Source organism: Phyllopteryx taeniolatus, chromosome 15 (genome assembly GCF_024500385.1).
Source record: "Phyllopteryx taeniolatus isolate TA_2022b chromosome 15, UOR_Ptae_1.2, whole genome shotgun sequence".
In the NCBI taxonomy this organism is placed as follows: Eukaryota; Metazoa; Chordata; class Actinopteri; order Syngnathiformes; family Syngnathidae; genus Phyllopteryx; species Phyllopteryx taeniolatus.
The window spans coordinates 15,973,578-15,988,454 of NC_084516.1; the positions used below are offsets into that span (position 1 = coordinate 15,973,578).

Consider the following 14,877-nt stretch of genomic DNA (forward strand, 5'->3'; position numbering starts at 1 on the left):
CGGGAGCCAGATCTGGCCCGCCACGTCATATTATGTGGCCCGCGAGAGTGCGTATCGACTTTGCGTTTCTTGCTAAAATACCAAAATTGCAAATCGGCTTCACTTTTAAAAATGTTGATATTGCAAGCATTTTTTTTTTTTACCAACCCCCCTTTTAAAATAAAATGGATTCATACTGTAGTTGAACAAACAGTTTTTACTGGCTTCTGATTTCAAAAGTAATTAGGCATTAATTTGTGTATATGTAATAATATGAGGCAATCATATTGGTTTGCAGCCAGAACGGCCCTCCGAGTGGAACCATAACTGCGATGCGGCCCGCGACAAAAATGAGTTTGACACCCCTGATGTACACCCAAATTCCAGTTCTCAATCTTGATTGAAACTGGATCCTCATCATTTTTTTTTTAATCCACATCCATTCATTCACCAAACTTCTGTTCAATCTGTATTACCAGAAAGATCTGGATCTAATTTATTTGTGTGGCACTGTCCACATGCCAAATCTAATCCAAATCTTTTTTTTTTTTTCACATTCTGTCTTTTTTGTCCGTGTTACAATCTGGATCCGACGTTGATCTCAATCAATTCCACACCAAATCCGAAGTGAATCGTGCACAGGTTTTTGTGTGCGTTATCAAATAAACCCGGATAAAAAGCTAGCCCGAAAACATAACCTCCTCCTCCTCCTCCTCCTCCTCGGTGGAGGTAATAAAAAGCCACCAGTGGTCAGACAACACGGCTGCTGTGAGCTCCTCCCACCTCCGAGCTGCTGCAGAGGATTCGTCCTGCACCTCTGCACAGCCACGAGCAGCACACACGCACACACACGCACAGACTCACACACGTACAGACTCACACTCACAGTCATTCAAGCGAACGGCAGCAACGAGCACTTCTGGAAGCACGAGAACAAGCAGCCCGACGCCTTGAGAACCTGTCGTCGTCGGGATAAGGCAACAAGACGGAGGACGGATATAGCAGCGCTCCGGGACCCAGGAGGGATTCGAACCCAGCACTTTTATTGGGGCTGTTTTGGCGGGGTTGAGTTCTTGTTGCCAGGCAAAAACAGAAAGTCCGAGCAGGTAAGCTTCCGGTCATTTCGAGCTAATGTAGCTAATAATTCGTCAATTACACTCAATGTACATTTTCTTAAGTGTCTTAATCGATTTAAATAGACGTTTCACCCCCGACGCGTAGGGCGTCATTTATGGATTTTACATTGGTTGTGTATATACACGTTAAATAGTTGTTGTACTCAGGTCGTCAAAACTTCACTTTTTTCTTGTATTTTTTTTATTTTATTTTTTTTACGTTTGTTGATGACGTCACGCTGGTATTTTGCTCACTTTTAGAAAATAATGTAAAGAAAAACTTAGTTCATTCATTTCTGTGAGCGCTCCATTAAACACTCGAATTGCGTTGCCCTTTAAAGCAAGGTGTGCAACCGACGGCCCGTGGGCCATATTCGGCAAATTCTTATAAAATATAGATAATAGTAAACATTTGTTTCATCCCATTCCCCCCCCCCCCGCCCATAAATTTAACATGGACTACAAACTGATTAAATTTAGAACAATAAGTGACTACACTAGTCAAAGTGTAGTTTGAGCAGCTGTTGTGTGTTGATAAGCCCCTCGAGCTCCTTTTACCCATTTATTGCTCCCCCTCGGCTACCATGTTTGTGGTAATTAATTGTGGACTCAGGAGCACAATAAGTCTTGTCTTAAGTGATATATGGCAACTTTTTCCCATCTTAAGACCCCATTTAGAATGTTGGAGAGCCCGGCATCCCCACAAACGCTAATCTTCATCATATTTCTAATTACTGATTTTTACTGGATTAATTGAGGATGTTTGCCTGACAACGAGATTGGGGCGTTTTTATTTTTTTTGTGTTTTTGTTTTTTTTGCATTTTAGAAACATCTCCACACAGATGTCAATATTGTCAAACAATCTCCATTCCGGAAAAACAAATGCTGTAATATGCATGCCAGGCCACTAGTTGGTGACGTCACACGTAAAGAAGATCACTGGACAAAAATGTCTTTTAAATAAGTTTCGTCCAAGTTTAACACAGCTAGGCCTGACACTTTAGCCATTATTAACAAAAAAAAAACGCTACTAGAAGCGCTGAGTTCCAACATTTTAATTTGTTTGTTTTATTGCTTTTAAAAATGTTCACTATGAGACACGTTTAAAATATTTGTCTTTTTATAAGCAGCCACAACAGCACAGATTTGATTTGTTAGCAGTTAAAACAAAAACACCCAGTCTCATGTAAACGGCCACATTAATGTGTCTGAAGCCGAGACTTCACGGTAATGCTATTGAGTGTTTTTCTGTTTCTTCATTTTCATCAGGGTAGTGTGATATTTTTACGATTAAAAATGTCACCGCGTGAAGATGACAATATCATTCACACAGACTTGCAAAAATGACTGAAAACACTGTAATAAACATGCTAGGCCAGTAGTTAGCATGTTTATTATGTTATGTTTATGTCACATTGTCAAGAAAACTGTCTTTTGAATATCCTTTGTTCTTAGTGGTGCACGTTTTCCCCGAGAAGCGCTACTACAGTGCTGTGTTGTGCCATAATTGTTTTGACTGTCACATACTTGCAATAAGACTGTAATGCTATTGTTTTGAAGAACTTCTACTTTGAGAGATTTTTTTGAACATTGAGCATTTTTTTTTCAAAAAATGGAAAAAAAAAAAAAATGCAACTCATTTAAAAAATAAGCTGCATTGGTGTGACTAATGCTATTGTGGGTCTTCCTTGTTATTATCATACATTAGCACAAGTGAGCTATGGTTTTTACATATCAGTTTTGAAATGTGACAAATGATCCACATTAAATGTCCAATCCATTTTCTCCAATATCATCCTCTGTGGGGATTGCTAAGATATGTTGTGATGTATCAGTTGGCATTCTAGTCATACATTTGTTTCTTTATTTGGAAGTTTGGCTTAGCAACATTATCTCTCAGCATTCAAACACAATTTTCTGGTGAGCAAACTTCTATCCTAGTGACGTCTTAACACATTCATGTTTCTGTTATTTTGGATGTTGTCATGTGACTGAACATCTGTTGCTTTTTTCATGAGATGCAGTGAGAAATATTGGACGTTGAGCTTGAGGAGGCGTGGGGAATGTCGACAGTGGGATCTAGCTGTCGTCAAACAAACATCTCTGAACATGTCGGCGGATGTCGGAATGACCCAAATAGAGACATAGCAAGAATTTCTGTTTGGAGGGAAAAGGGCAGACGGAGCACAAAAATGTTCTCTGATGATTCTCCCACATCTTGCCCCCCTCTGTTGTTCGAGTTTGATTGCTTGCTGGGAAAGTGAAATGACAGATCCACTAAATGAACACATAGCGACAGTGCTGCAGAACTCATCTAGAATGTTCTTCAGTTGAGCATAGACCTCCACCAAGGTTGAACAATCCTAATTTGGATCCGCAACATTGTGCACCTTCATGGATGCAATTTTCATTATAGTTATATACTGAAAAATTTTGGAAAATCACAAAAATGTCACATTTGAACAAAAATCCACACTTTTATAAGAATACACATCAAAATGTGTTTCTTTTTCCTCTTTGGCCTACAGTATATCACACACCTCCACATAATTTATTTCAAGTACAATCGTTTTTGCTTAATATTGATAGCTAACAAATAGACTTGACACCGATTTTATCGGGCGGATCGGTATCGGCCGATATTTAGCATTTTATGCCGCTCGGCTGATCGGCGTTAATGTCATAATTCAGCGTATCAATGACGTCGTTGATCGGCTCCGCAAAAGACATTTACTCCGAGTCACCGCGTGCACAGCATATTTTAATCCAAAAGAGAGTTTATTTTTAGCCTTGTCATGTGTCTTTTGACGTAGTATTGGAAATATCCGGCGGCCAATAGTTATTTTATTAAAAAAAAAAAAAAAAAAACATCGGCGTTGTGGGACACACAACACGTCATGCCCAATCAAACTACAAGACAAATTTGCTCTTTCACGATTGCACTGTCAGACTACTGCAATAAAATCTTGTATTCCGATACCACCACATCCCGTTTTTTACGATCATTGGGCTTTATCTTATCTTTAAATGGGCTTTATCAACTCAAATGCAACCGGATACACTCGTTACCGTGGTGACGACAACAAGAGTGGAGCGCGCCGACTGTATTATGAGGACAAAATGGGCAAAAACATGAATTGGTGTTCACCGGTGCTCAGGACAGGAGAGGACGTTCGTTTAAGGCTTGCTTGAGGTACGTTCACTTACTTTTAATACGATACGGCTCGCAAGCAGGCAACAAAAACGTTATGTAGCCTAGCAAGCTAGTGATAGCACGAACGGTTGTACGTAAACATGCTGCCGTTCTGTCGAATCATGCGCGAAAGTTTCGGTGTGGGTGAGGTCATTTAATTAAAAATAAAGTTATTTAATTACAGTAAGTAAGCTCCCATTATTTCTATCATGTTGTAATGTTGCTTTTCCTGACTGATTAGAATACATGACCTGACTAGCGGAGTGATTTCCAACCTTTATGGAGCCAAGGAACATATTTTACAATTGAAAAATCTCACGGCACACCAACAAACAAAAATGTCACAAAAGGTGGATACATTAATTACTGTATTTACTTCCTGCCATCCAATAGAAGACCATGCATTTGTTCTGTCTGTCACTATGCCTTACCGGCATAAATAGAGGAACAAAGATACATTATTTATTGTAAATATATTTTTTTGAGCAATTAAGTACACAAGTATATACGGTAAATGAACAGGTCATTTAAATAGACACATTCCTCCATCTTGTGATCGGCCCCAAAAATCCTGATCGTGTAAAGCCTACTAACAAACAAGTCTATGAGAACATAATAATTAATGCCATCCAACCAAAACATCCATCCATCCAATTTCAACACCGCTTATCCTGGTTAGGGTCGCGGGACGCTGGAGCCTATCCCAGCTGACTTCGGACGAAAGGCAGACTACACCCTGAACTGGTCGCCAGTCAGTCGCAGGGCACATAGAGACACGGACAACCATTCGCACTCACATTCACACCGTCACTGAGTGGGAACTGAACCCACGCTGCCTGCGCCAAAGTCAGGCGAGTGTACCACTACACCATCAGTGACTCCAACCAAAACAATTACTCTAATAGAAAAACTCTAAGTAGATGGGTCATTTTCATAATTTGATCAGTAATGGTAAAGACACTTGTAATGAAGAAAAAAAACACAGAATTTAGCAATTTTTCTATGGGTTTTATATGGGTAAATGTCTCCCATGCTTAAACAGCCACGCCTATTTTCAAAAAGTTAGTGATGAGTTAAAATTTGAGGCAATCATAGTAAAGGCAATCTTATTGACAGATCAAATGATGATTTTTACTAGGCTGTTTATGTCTTTACCATTATAAAGGTTTGATGAGATCCGCTTAAATAGTTTTGCATCACTCCACTAGCTAACAAAGTAACGATCATAATATGTTACTCCAAAAATGGTGGTAATAATTCAATTCATGTCACCCAACCAAGTTGGTCAAACTGAGAGAATGGCTAACTACTCCACTCTCCACAAAGCTTTTTCGACGTCTGAATGTTTTTGCGCAACTCCCGTTAGCTAAAAAAGAAACCAAGATAATGCAAAACTGCTGCATTGGAAGTAGTAATTAAGTTTGATTCTTATACCAAATTTGATCAAACTAATATAATAACTAAGTACCCCACCATCCACAAGGTTTGATGATATCTGCTTAAATATTTTTTCTAACTCCATTCGCTAACAAATAAACACTAATGATATGTAACTTAGCGGCACGGTGGGCGGTTGGTTAGCACATCTGCCTCACAGTTCTGAGGACCCAGGTTGAAATCCAGCCTCCCTGTGTGAAGTTTGCATGTTCTACCCGTGCCTGCGTGGTTTTTCTCCGGGTACTCTGGTTTCCTCCCACAAAAACATGCATGGTAGGTTAATTGAAGACTCTAAATTGCTCATAGGTGTGATTGCAAATCGTTGTTTATGTGTGCTCTGTGATTGGCTGGCAACCAGTTCAGGATGTACCTCGCCACTTGCCCTGGGTCAGCTGCGACCTTAGTGAGGCTAAGCGGTACGGAAAATAAATGAATGAATATGTAACTTCACGTCTTCCAACCAATTGAATACAACTGATAGAATAACTAACAACCCCACCTTCCACAAATTTATAATAACAGTAGATCAAATATGTGTGCATAGATATGCTAGTTAAAGAAGAAACAATGATTGTAGGTAACTCCCAAAATGGTGGTTATAAATATAGATTTATGTCTTCCAGCAAATTAGCTTAAACTAATGGAATAAATAACTACTCCATCATCCCAAAAAAATGTAAGGGGATGTGATCAACATGTTTCCGTAACTAGTAGCTAAAAAATAATTCTAAACGTCCAAATCGGCAGTATTAATTACTAGGCTTTACACGATCAGGATTTTTGGGGCTGATCACCGAACAGCGAGTTTAAAAAAAAAAACGATAACTGATCACTGATCCGATCACAAGCTGGAGCAATGTGTCTATTTAAATGACTTGTTCATTCACTTAATTGCTCAAAACATTATATGTACAATAAATATATCTTTGTTCATCTTTTTATGCCAGTGAGGTATAGTGACAGACAGAACAAATAAATGCTCTTCTATTAGATGGCAGGAAGTACATACAGTAATTAATGGGACTTTTTGTGACATTTTCGTTTGTTGGTGTGCCGTGAGATTTTTCAATTGTAAAATATGTGCCTTAGCTCCATAAAGGTTGGAAATCACTGCTCTATTCAGGTCATGTATTCTTCTCAGTCAGGTCAAACCAACATTACATCATGACAGAAATATTGGGTGCTAACTTACTGTAATTAAATTACTTTATTGTAATTACATTATTCAGACACACACACACAACAAAACCTTAGAGCATGATTCGACAGAACGCCTGCATGTTCGCTTACAACCGTAGTGCTAGCACTAGCTTGCTAGGCTACATAACGTTTTGTTGCCTGCTTGCGATTATCGTATTAAAGGTACGTGAACATACCTCAAGCAATCCTTGAATTAAAGTCCTTGGATCAAACTGATTGAATAAGTAACCACCCCATCTTCTGCAAAGTTTTGATGGCAACCAATGAATGTTTTTTGGCTAACTCTGCTAGCTAAGCTATGCAGCAATGAAACAGCGATAGGATACCTAACTTCTGAACTAATACAGGTATAGCATACTTTGAGTTGATTAGCCATCAAGACGAAATGAATGTTTAATGCTTACCTTTGACGTGTCCTATATATACTGTATGTATGTGAACCCCCTCTAACCCACACAGACCATTTTTACTAACAAAAATGTTTTGGTTTACATGACAACAATGTGGATGTCTAATAACACTTTACCGTCTAACCGCTTTCAACTTAATTTACAGTATAACGGTTATCTTGAAAATTGTACATCTGCTATACTTCTAATGCAACTCGCATTATTTAGTTTTTCTGTGACAATGGGCATTCAAAAGATAATTTTGTGTGTCTTTATCAACAACTACTAGCCTGGCATGTATATTATATCACTTTTAGTCATTTTCGTGACAACCCTGTCGTCTTTATGTGGAAACGTTTCAAAAACATAAAGGAAAAACATTCATTCATTCATTCGACATTGGTGTCATGTAAAACGAACGCTAAATTACGTCAACTTTTGTCACAGAAAGCGAAAGCCGTTGCCACCACTTTAAAACCTCAACCAAAGGAATGCCAAAACCAAATGAGCTCATTCTGATCAGTCACCCTTTGGTTTGGACTGGATAACATGAGGTTGATAGGCGAGGCTCTCGCTGTCGTCTCAAGCACAACTAAACAAACATAAAACAAACTTCAAGTGACTCAGACGGAAAAAAGTCAAATGTAAACATAAATTATTTTGTACTTTTGAAAACAACGATGTCATTTTTCTCTGAAGGCTTTGGGGATACCCCTTGTACATTCTAGAACTTGTTTTGGGGTGTTCTTGAGAGCTGATTTAATGGGCTTGTGTCTGAAGCACCTTGTTGAGAAGTAATTAAAGCAGGGTAAAGGAAAGAGGAATGCCCGGCAACAAATGATCCTTGTGAAGTGGTGTTGATCCTGTCGCTGTCACTCCTGTTCAACAGGAGGAAGGAGGTGGCCTTTGTTTGTGCAAGGACGCACACACATGGTCTGACTGTGTTTAGCAGAGGTTTTTTTTCAGGGTGTGATATTCACCCTGGTGAGACATGCGCCTTTTAGACATTCCTGACATTCCGACCTCTGGGATGCTTGAGGCTCCTCCATCTTCTTGCAGCATGTCGGGGGCTGCCAAGGAACCAGGAGGGCTTTTATGTCACCGAGGTTCACAACAAGCAGCCTCTCTCTCTCTCTCTCTCTCTCTCTCTCTCTCTTGCTTGCTCTGTTTTATTTTTTTCTCCTTTAACAGACAGCGCATGGCCTCTAATTTAGGAGGCCATGGGAGTGCGACATGCCAGCACTTCTTATGTTACATCCGCAGATGGCATTTATATCCTAATGGATGTCTGCGAGCAGGCTCCCTTGTTGCTGTTTTTACATTGGAAGTTAGACCTTACCCAAGGGAAGGCATGAATGATGGATCATTTTAATCTCCAAAAACAGATTCCAGTTACAGTACTCAGCACCAAATTGTGTACCTTCATATACACCCACCTCCTGCATTTGCAGAATTTTCTTCACGAGAATGAATGCATTATCTACTAAGCTGTCCTGGATCCCCACCAAATTTAATGGGGTCTTCCTTCCCATTGTCCCAACTCTCCACAAAGTGGAGTCGTTTTTGCATAATCCTGGTAACCACAACAACAAAACCTGGGGAATAACACATAACTAAATAAATAAAATTAAGTTTTGCTATTCACAACAGGTCTTGGTCCCTAAGCCCCGTAAATAGCGAAGAGTCACACCCTGTTGCTGTTGCCTTAATTTATTATATGTGAACTAACTAGCTATTCAACTAAAAATGAGTTGACCACTCTTGATATTAGGCATAAAGACAAAACTGAATTGAGTCGGCCAAATTGTGCTGAACAGTCAGACCATTGCGCACCTTTAGTTGCTACACTAAGTGGTCACGAGTTCTGTTACTGCTTCCACGGTCGACAACAAATCATTTTCCAAATAAAAAGCAAAAACCCACTCATGCGCACCTTGTGGTCGAGTGATGTGGTAGTGAGGCATGTTGGTAAAGAAGGTCAGTGGCGGCGGCAATGATATATAGCTTTGATTAGACTGCAGTCTAAGCACAGGACTCGTGCAAAAGGCTAGCAAAGCAGCAGTATGCCGTGGCACCTATTACAATTGGGAATCTGTGGCATGTGGCCGATTCGAAACGTACAATCCCCTCCAAAAGTAGTGGAACGGCAAGGTCAATTCCTTTGTTTTTGTTGTATACTGAAGACATTTGGGTTTCAGATCAAAAGAGGAATGTCAGAAAAAAGTTCAGAATTCCAGCTTTCATTTCATGGTATTTACATCTAGACGTGTTAAACAACTCAGGACACAGAGCACCTTTTGTTTGAAGCCACCCACTTTTCAAGTGAACAAATGTATTGGAACAGACATAATTAAACTAACTTAAAGTGAATAACGTTTAATATTTGGTGGCATAACCCTTACTTGCAACAACAGCATCAAGCCTGCGACCTGTTGACTTCACCAGACTGTTGCATTCTTCATTTGAAATGCTTTTCCAGGCCTTTACTGCAGCCTCTTTCAGTTCTTGTTTCTTTCTGGGAGGTTCTCCCTTCAGTCTCCTCTTCAGGAGGTAAAATGCATGCTTAATTGGGTTAAGGTCCGGTGATTGACTTGGCCAGTCTAAGACCTTCCACTTTTTCCCCCTGATGAAGTCCTTTGTTGTGTTGGCCGTGTGTTTTGGGTCAGTCTTCTTGCATTATGAAGCTTTGCCCATTTAGTTTGGATGCATTTTTCTGTAAATAGCTAGACAAAATAGTTTTGTAGACTTCAGAATCCATTCTGCTGCTACCATCATGAGTTACATCCTCAATAAAGACTAGTGACCCCGTTCCAGAAGCAGCCATGCAAGCCCAAGCCTTGATATTACCTCCACCATGCTTTACAGATGAGCTTGTGTGTTTTGGATCACAAGCAGATCCTTTCTTTCTCCATACTTTGGCCTTTCCATCACTTTGGTAGAGGTTAATCTTGGTTTCATCAGTCCATAAAACTTTGTTCCAAAACGTTTGTGGCTCATCTCTGTAGTTTGCAAAATCCAATCTGGCCTTCCGATTCTTTTTGCCGATGAGTAGTTTCCATCTTGTGATATGGCCTTTATATTTCTTCTCTCGAAGTCTTCTTCGAACAGTGGATTGTGATACCTTCACCTCTACCCTGTGGAGGTTGGCAGTGATGTCACTGACTGATGTCTTTGGGTGTTTCGTCAGCTCTCGCAATGATTCTGTCATCAACTGCTGTTGATACCCTTGGCCGACCTGTTCGATGTATATTACTCATTACAACATTAGTAATTTCTTTCTTTTTCAAGACATTCCAAATTGTTGTATTGGCTATGCCCAATGTTTGTGCGACAGCTCTGATCGATTTTCCCTCTTCTCTCAGCTTCAAAATGGTTTGTTTTTCTCCCATAGACCGCTCGCTGGTCTTCATGTTTGCTAACCAGCAAACACACTTTTCACAGGTGAAATCCAAAGCCGAAAACAAGCACTAATGTTTAAGAAATCAATCTAAAAGGCAACACCTGAGCAACTAGAAACACCCATCAGTCACATGTTCCAACACTTTTGCTCACTTGAAAAGTGGGTGGGTTCAAACAAAAGGTGCTCTGTCCTGAGTTGTTAACACATCTGGATGCAAATACCATGAAATGAAAGCTGGAATTCTAAACTTTTGTCTCATATTCGGCTGATCTGAAACCCAAATGTCTTCAGTATACAACAAAAACAAAGTAATTGACCTTGCCGTTCCAATACCTTTGGAGGGGACTGTATGTTTCAAATCTGCCTCATGCCACAGATTCCCAACCGTAATAGGTGCCACGGCATACTGCTGCTTTGCTAGCATTTTGCACAAGTCCTGTGTTTAGACTGCAGTCTCATCAAAGCTTGCCGTTCCAATACATTTGCTGAGGACTGTGTGTGTGTGTGTGTGTTATATATAGATTTATATCCATATATCCATCCATTTTCTGAGCCGCTTCTCCTCACTAGGGTAGCGGGCGTGCTGGAGCCTATCCCAGCTATCATCGGGGTACACCCTGAACTGGTTGCCAGCCAATCGCAGGGCAGATACAAACAAACAACCATTCGCACTCACATTTTTTATATATATATATACATTTGTTGTTAAATTTAGAATTTTAATTACGGTATTTTATGTTGTAAAATATAATTAAATTCACATAATTTTTCAAATTTATTTCATATAGTATATTCTTTGTTTTATTTTTTAAAGTTTGTAAAAAAATAAATAAAAATATACTCAACTGTTATGTAAATACAATATTTAATAATGTATTTAGTTTATGATTTCTAATTTTATATATATGTATATATAGTTTTATTAAGTTTGTAAAAAAATAAATAAAAATATACTCAACTGTTATGTAAATACCATATTTAATGTATTTAGTTTATGATTTCTAATTTTATATATATATGTATATATAGTTTTATTTTTTACAATAGATTCCATTATTTCAATTTTTTACATTTTGCCAAAAAGGTTTTTAAACTTGATTTTAAATTTATTTTATAAAATACATTTTAATTTATTTTGTTTATATATTTTTTTATATTTTGTTGTGTAATTATTGTATTTCATTTTATACATTATATAACAATATATATTTTTTAAATGTTTGTTTAAAATTTGTTTATTTTAAACTGTATTCTAAATCATAACTCGTAACATGCAAAACAAATTTGTGTATGTTTTCAATTGAAAGTGGCAATATAATATTTCATGAAACTAAATTTATATATAAAGACTGAATTTTCTAAGACTAAATGAGTGACTTTGATGTGATGTCAGACCTGTATATGACCATCGTAAAGCAAAATTAGGACCCTGATGCGCTTCTCAAAATATAACTGAGTTGCTTGGAGGAATTACAGTACATGACTCTACTTGTGGGTTGAGCAAACGATAGCGACTTATTTTAAACTCCTAATTTTTTTTTCCTGTCCACCCTAATCCACCACAACCTTGGCAGCCATGACAGCGCATCCTGTGTGTGCTGCAACGCTTCACTGCCACTTCTGACCTTCCGCCGATCGAGCGAAGCCGAAGATGTCAGTGTGTAGCGACTTTGCGGAACACGTGTGGAAACCCGGCTCCTGCAAGAATTGCTTCCACCAGCAAAGCGCACACAAGACTGTAGGCTGCCCAGCACGCGCTGCGGTCGCCACTGCGTGTCCAAAGAGCGGAGGCGATGACAACGACACAGTGACAACACCCTCACCCTACAGCAAGCCAACCATCGCCGTCAAGCCCACTATGATAAGCCTGGACACCGGCGACTCGATGGCCGACGTCAACATGAACATAGAGCAGGTGATTTTCTTAAACTGCTTGTAAAAGTCTGTCATACTCTGTTTGTGTTCTTTACCGTTTGTTTTTGTGTGACAGAAGAACACTAAGAGCCCAGTGGAGCGTTTGGGCCTGAAGAAGATGCTGGATCTGTCCTCCCTTTACATTGATAGTAATAACTGCAATAAGAGCCTGAGAGATACAACTCTTCAAAGTCCAGGCACCAAGACTGACCTTTGTTTTTCTTCCTTGTCCAAAGACTCCATGATCATTAGCAACATGTTGGTCACCCAAGATGAAGGTAGAAAGCCTCACAACACCAATGGAGACAACAGTAGGCAGCAGAATAGTACCACCTCCCCCAGGACCAAGAGCACTTACAACCCCAGCGTTGCAGCGAAGAGGGCAAATTTTTTGCATCAGAATTCCATGGACAAACCTTCCCTTGTGGCTATTGAGCCGACCAGTCCTGCCAAAGTGTATAGCAACGGCATCAGTTGTGGGAGCACCACTGTTCTAATCGCCAAAACTTCCAGCACTTCCGCTATTTCCTTAACCTCAGCTTTATCTGTGGACACTGTCAATAACAGTCAGCAATCCATCCATTCTCCTCCTGTCGTGTCTAAACAAAACAGCCCATTAGACTCCTCCTCCTCTTTCGGGAGCAGCACAGATTCACTGCCTGTGACCGGGGATTCTGTTGGGAGCGCCCAAAGCCCACAAGCAACGGGTAACTCGGCGCCCAGTTCTCCCAGTGGTCCAGACTCTGAGCCCATTTACGCGGAGAGCACCAAAAAAAAGCGTAAGCCACAGAGAAAAGGAGTGCAAAGTTATCCGGGTTCCCCAGACCAGACTAACTACTCTGAATTCTCAGGAGAAGCCCAGCGGGCCACCATCACTGTGATGGCTGCTCATACAGAGGAGAACAACAGGACTTTCTACCTGAGTAGCCCCGATTCAGCCATCAGCACCCAGTGCCACTTTAGCCCCACAGCACACAAAGACCCCAGCAGCACCGCCTTCCGCTGGCCAAGCCCCAGCCGCAGTGCCCCCTCCTTGGTTACAGAACCCATCCTCGCTCCCTCTCTACACCCCAGCCTTCAATCTAGCCCACCCATTCCACCAAAAAGGACCACCCGGTCCCCAAAACTGGGCACCTCCAGCCTGTCACCGTCCATCTCTTCACCTGTTCTTCAGGACCTCCCCAGACTGGGCACCTCTAGCCTCTCACCGTCCTTACCGTCTCCCGTTCCCCTCCCCGAATTCTCCAGGCTTTTCCTGGTCTCTGCCAAAGAGGGACACTTCAAGGTCCAGCCGGAAAACCACAGCATGGCAGCTTCCGAGCGCTGGCAGAAGCACCAGCACCACCACAGCTCCGCCTGGAACTGTCGCATTGACGAGGAAGAGGAGGAAGAGGAGAGAGAGCGGAAAGAGGCCGAAAAGAAGACGCTGACTACTAATCCCTGGACAACATCTCGTGTGACAAGCCTGGTCAATGGTGCTGCTGTTTGGAAGGAGTCCAGGGTCTGCAACAAGGCCCTGAGCAGCCCCCCTCCAAAGACAGAGCCAGGCGTGGCCCCCCCGCTCCTGCCCAACAATGTTGCCTGTCAGGGGGACAGCGAGGGTGCCATCGCAGTGGAGGAGGCCAAGCAGAGCAGGAGCATGCCGGCCAAGCAACACGATAGCTCAACAGAGCCTATGGCAGCGGGGAGCCAGGGATCAGCCAGCCATGAGGCCAATCAACCGCCTCCACCGCCTCCACCCAAAAAACAGCACAGGTAAGGAATCCTTAAACACTTTATTGCTCTGTGGGGGTATCTGTTTGACCGCAAAGGTGGTACAGAAGGAGTCAATTACCCTCAGGTGAAATCGGCACCTTTACCCATGTCCGATCTGGGAAAGTATCCAGGGTATAAAAGCAATACAATTTAGTGCATTACCCCATTGACCAACCATTCGGTTTGTACCCCTAAGTTCTTGTCATGTTTTTATTGGAGTTCTTTTTGAGCATGTTTACTTGGCTGCTGAACCATTGCAGTTCCTAGAGTCCAGTTATATCAGGAAATCAATCTTCCAGCGTTTTATACACATAGAGTATAGGTAAATTTACGGCACCTGGTATTCCAAGACGGTCTCTCATCCAGCTCTTAATCTTGTTTAGCTTCCAAAATCAGACAAGATTGGGTGTTTTCAGACTAGTATGGTCATTGCTAGAGAATCAGTCTTTGTCCCAAATTTAGCATCCCTTCAATAGAGGGTGAATGACATCCTA

General features: G+C 41.0%; 1 protein-coding gene across 3 annotated transcripts in view; it reads left to right on the forward strand.

Annotated features, from left to right (window-relative positions):
• Positions 1-751: 751 nt before the first annotated feature.
• The window catches only part of LOC133490353 (inactive tyrosine-protein kinase PRAG1), a 30,512-nt gene continuing 16,386 nt past the window's right edge, over positions 752-14,877 (forward strand). The window contains exons 1-4 of one of the 3 annotated variants that reach the window (XM_061800320.1): positions 752-1,085; positions 12,289-12,629; positions 12,705-12,777; positions 12,865-14,383. In XM_061800320.1, the coding sequence (XP_061656304.1) occupies positions 12,366-12,629; positions 12,705-12,777; positions 12,865-14,383 (1,856 nt within the window). In that variant the 5' untranslated portion in view covers positions 752-1,085; positions 12,289-12,365. Of the gene's footprint in view, positions 1,086-12,288; positions 12,630-12,704; positions 14,384-14,877 lie in introns of all 3 variants that reach the window. The other 2 variants (XM_061800318.1, XM_061800319.1) reach the window with 2 other exon arrangements.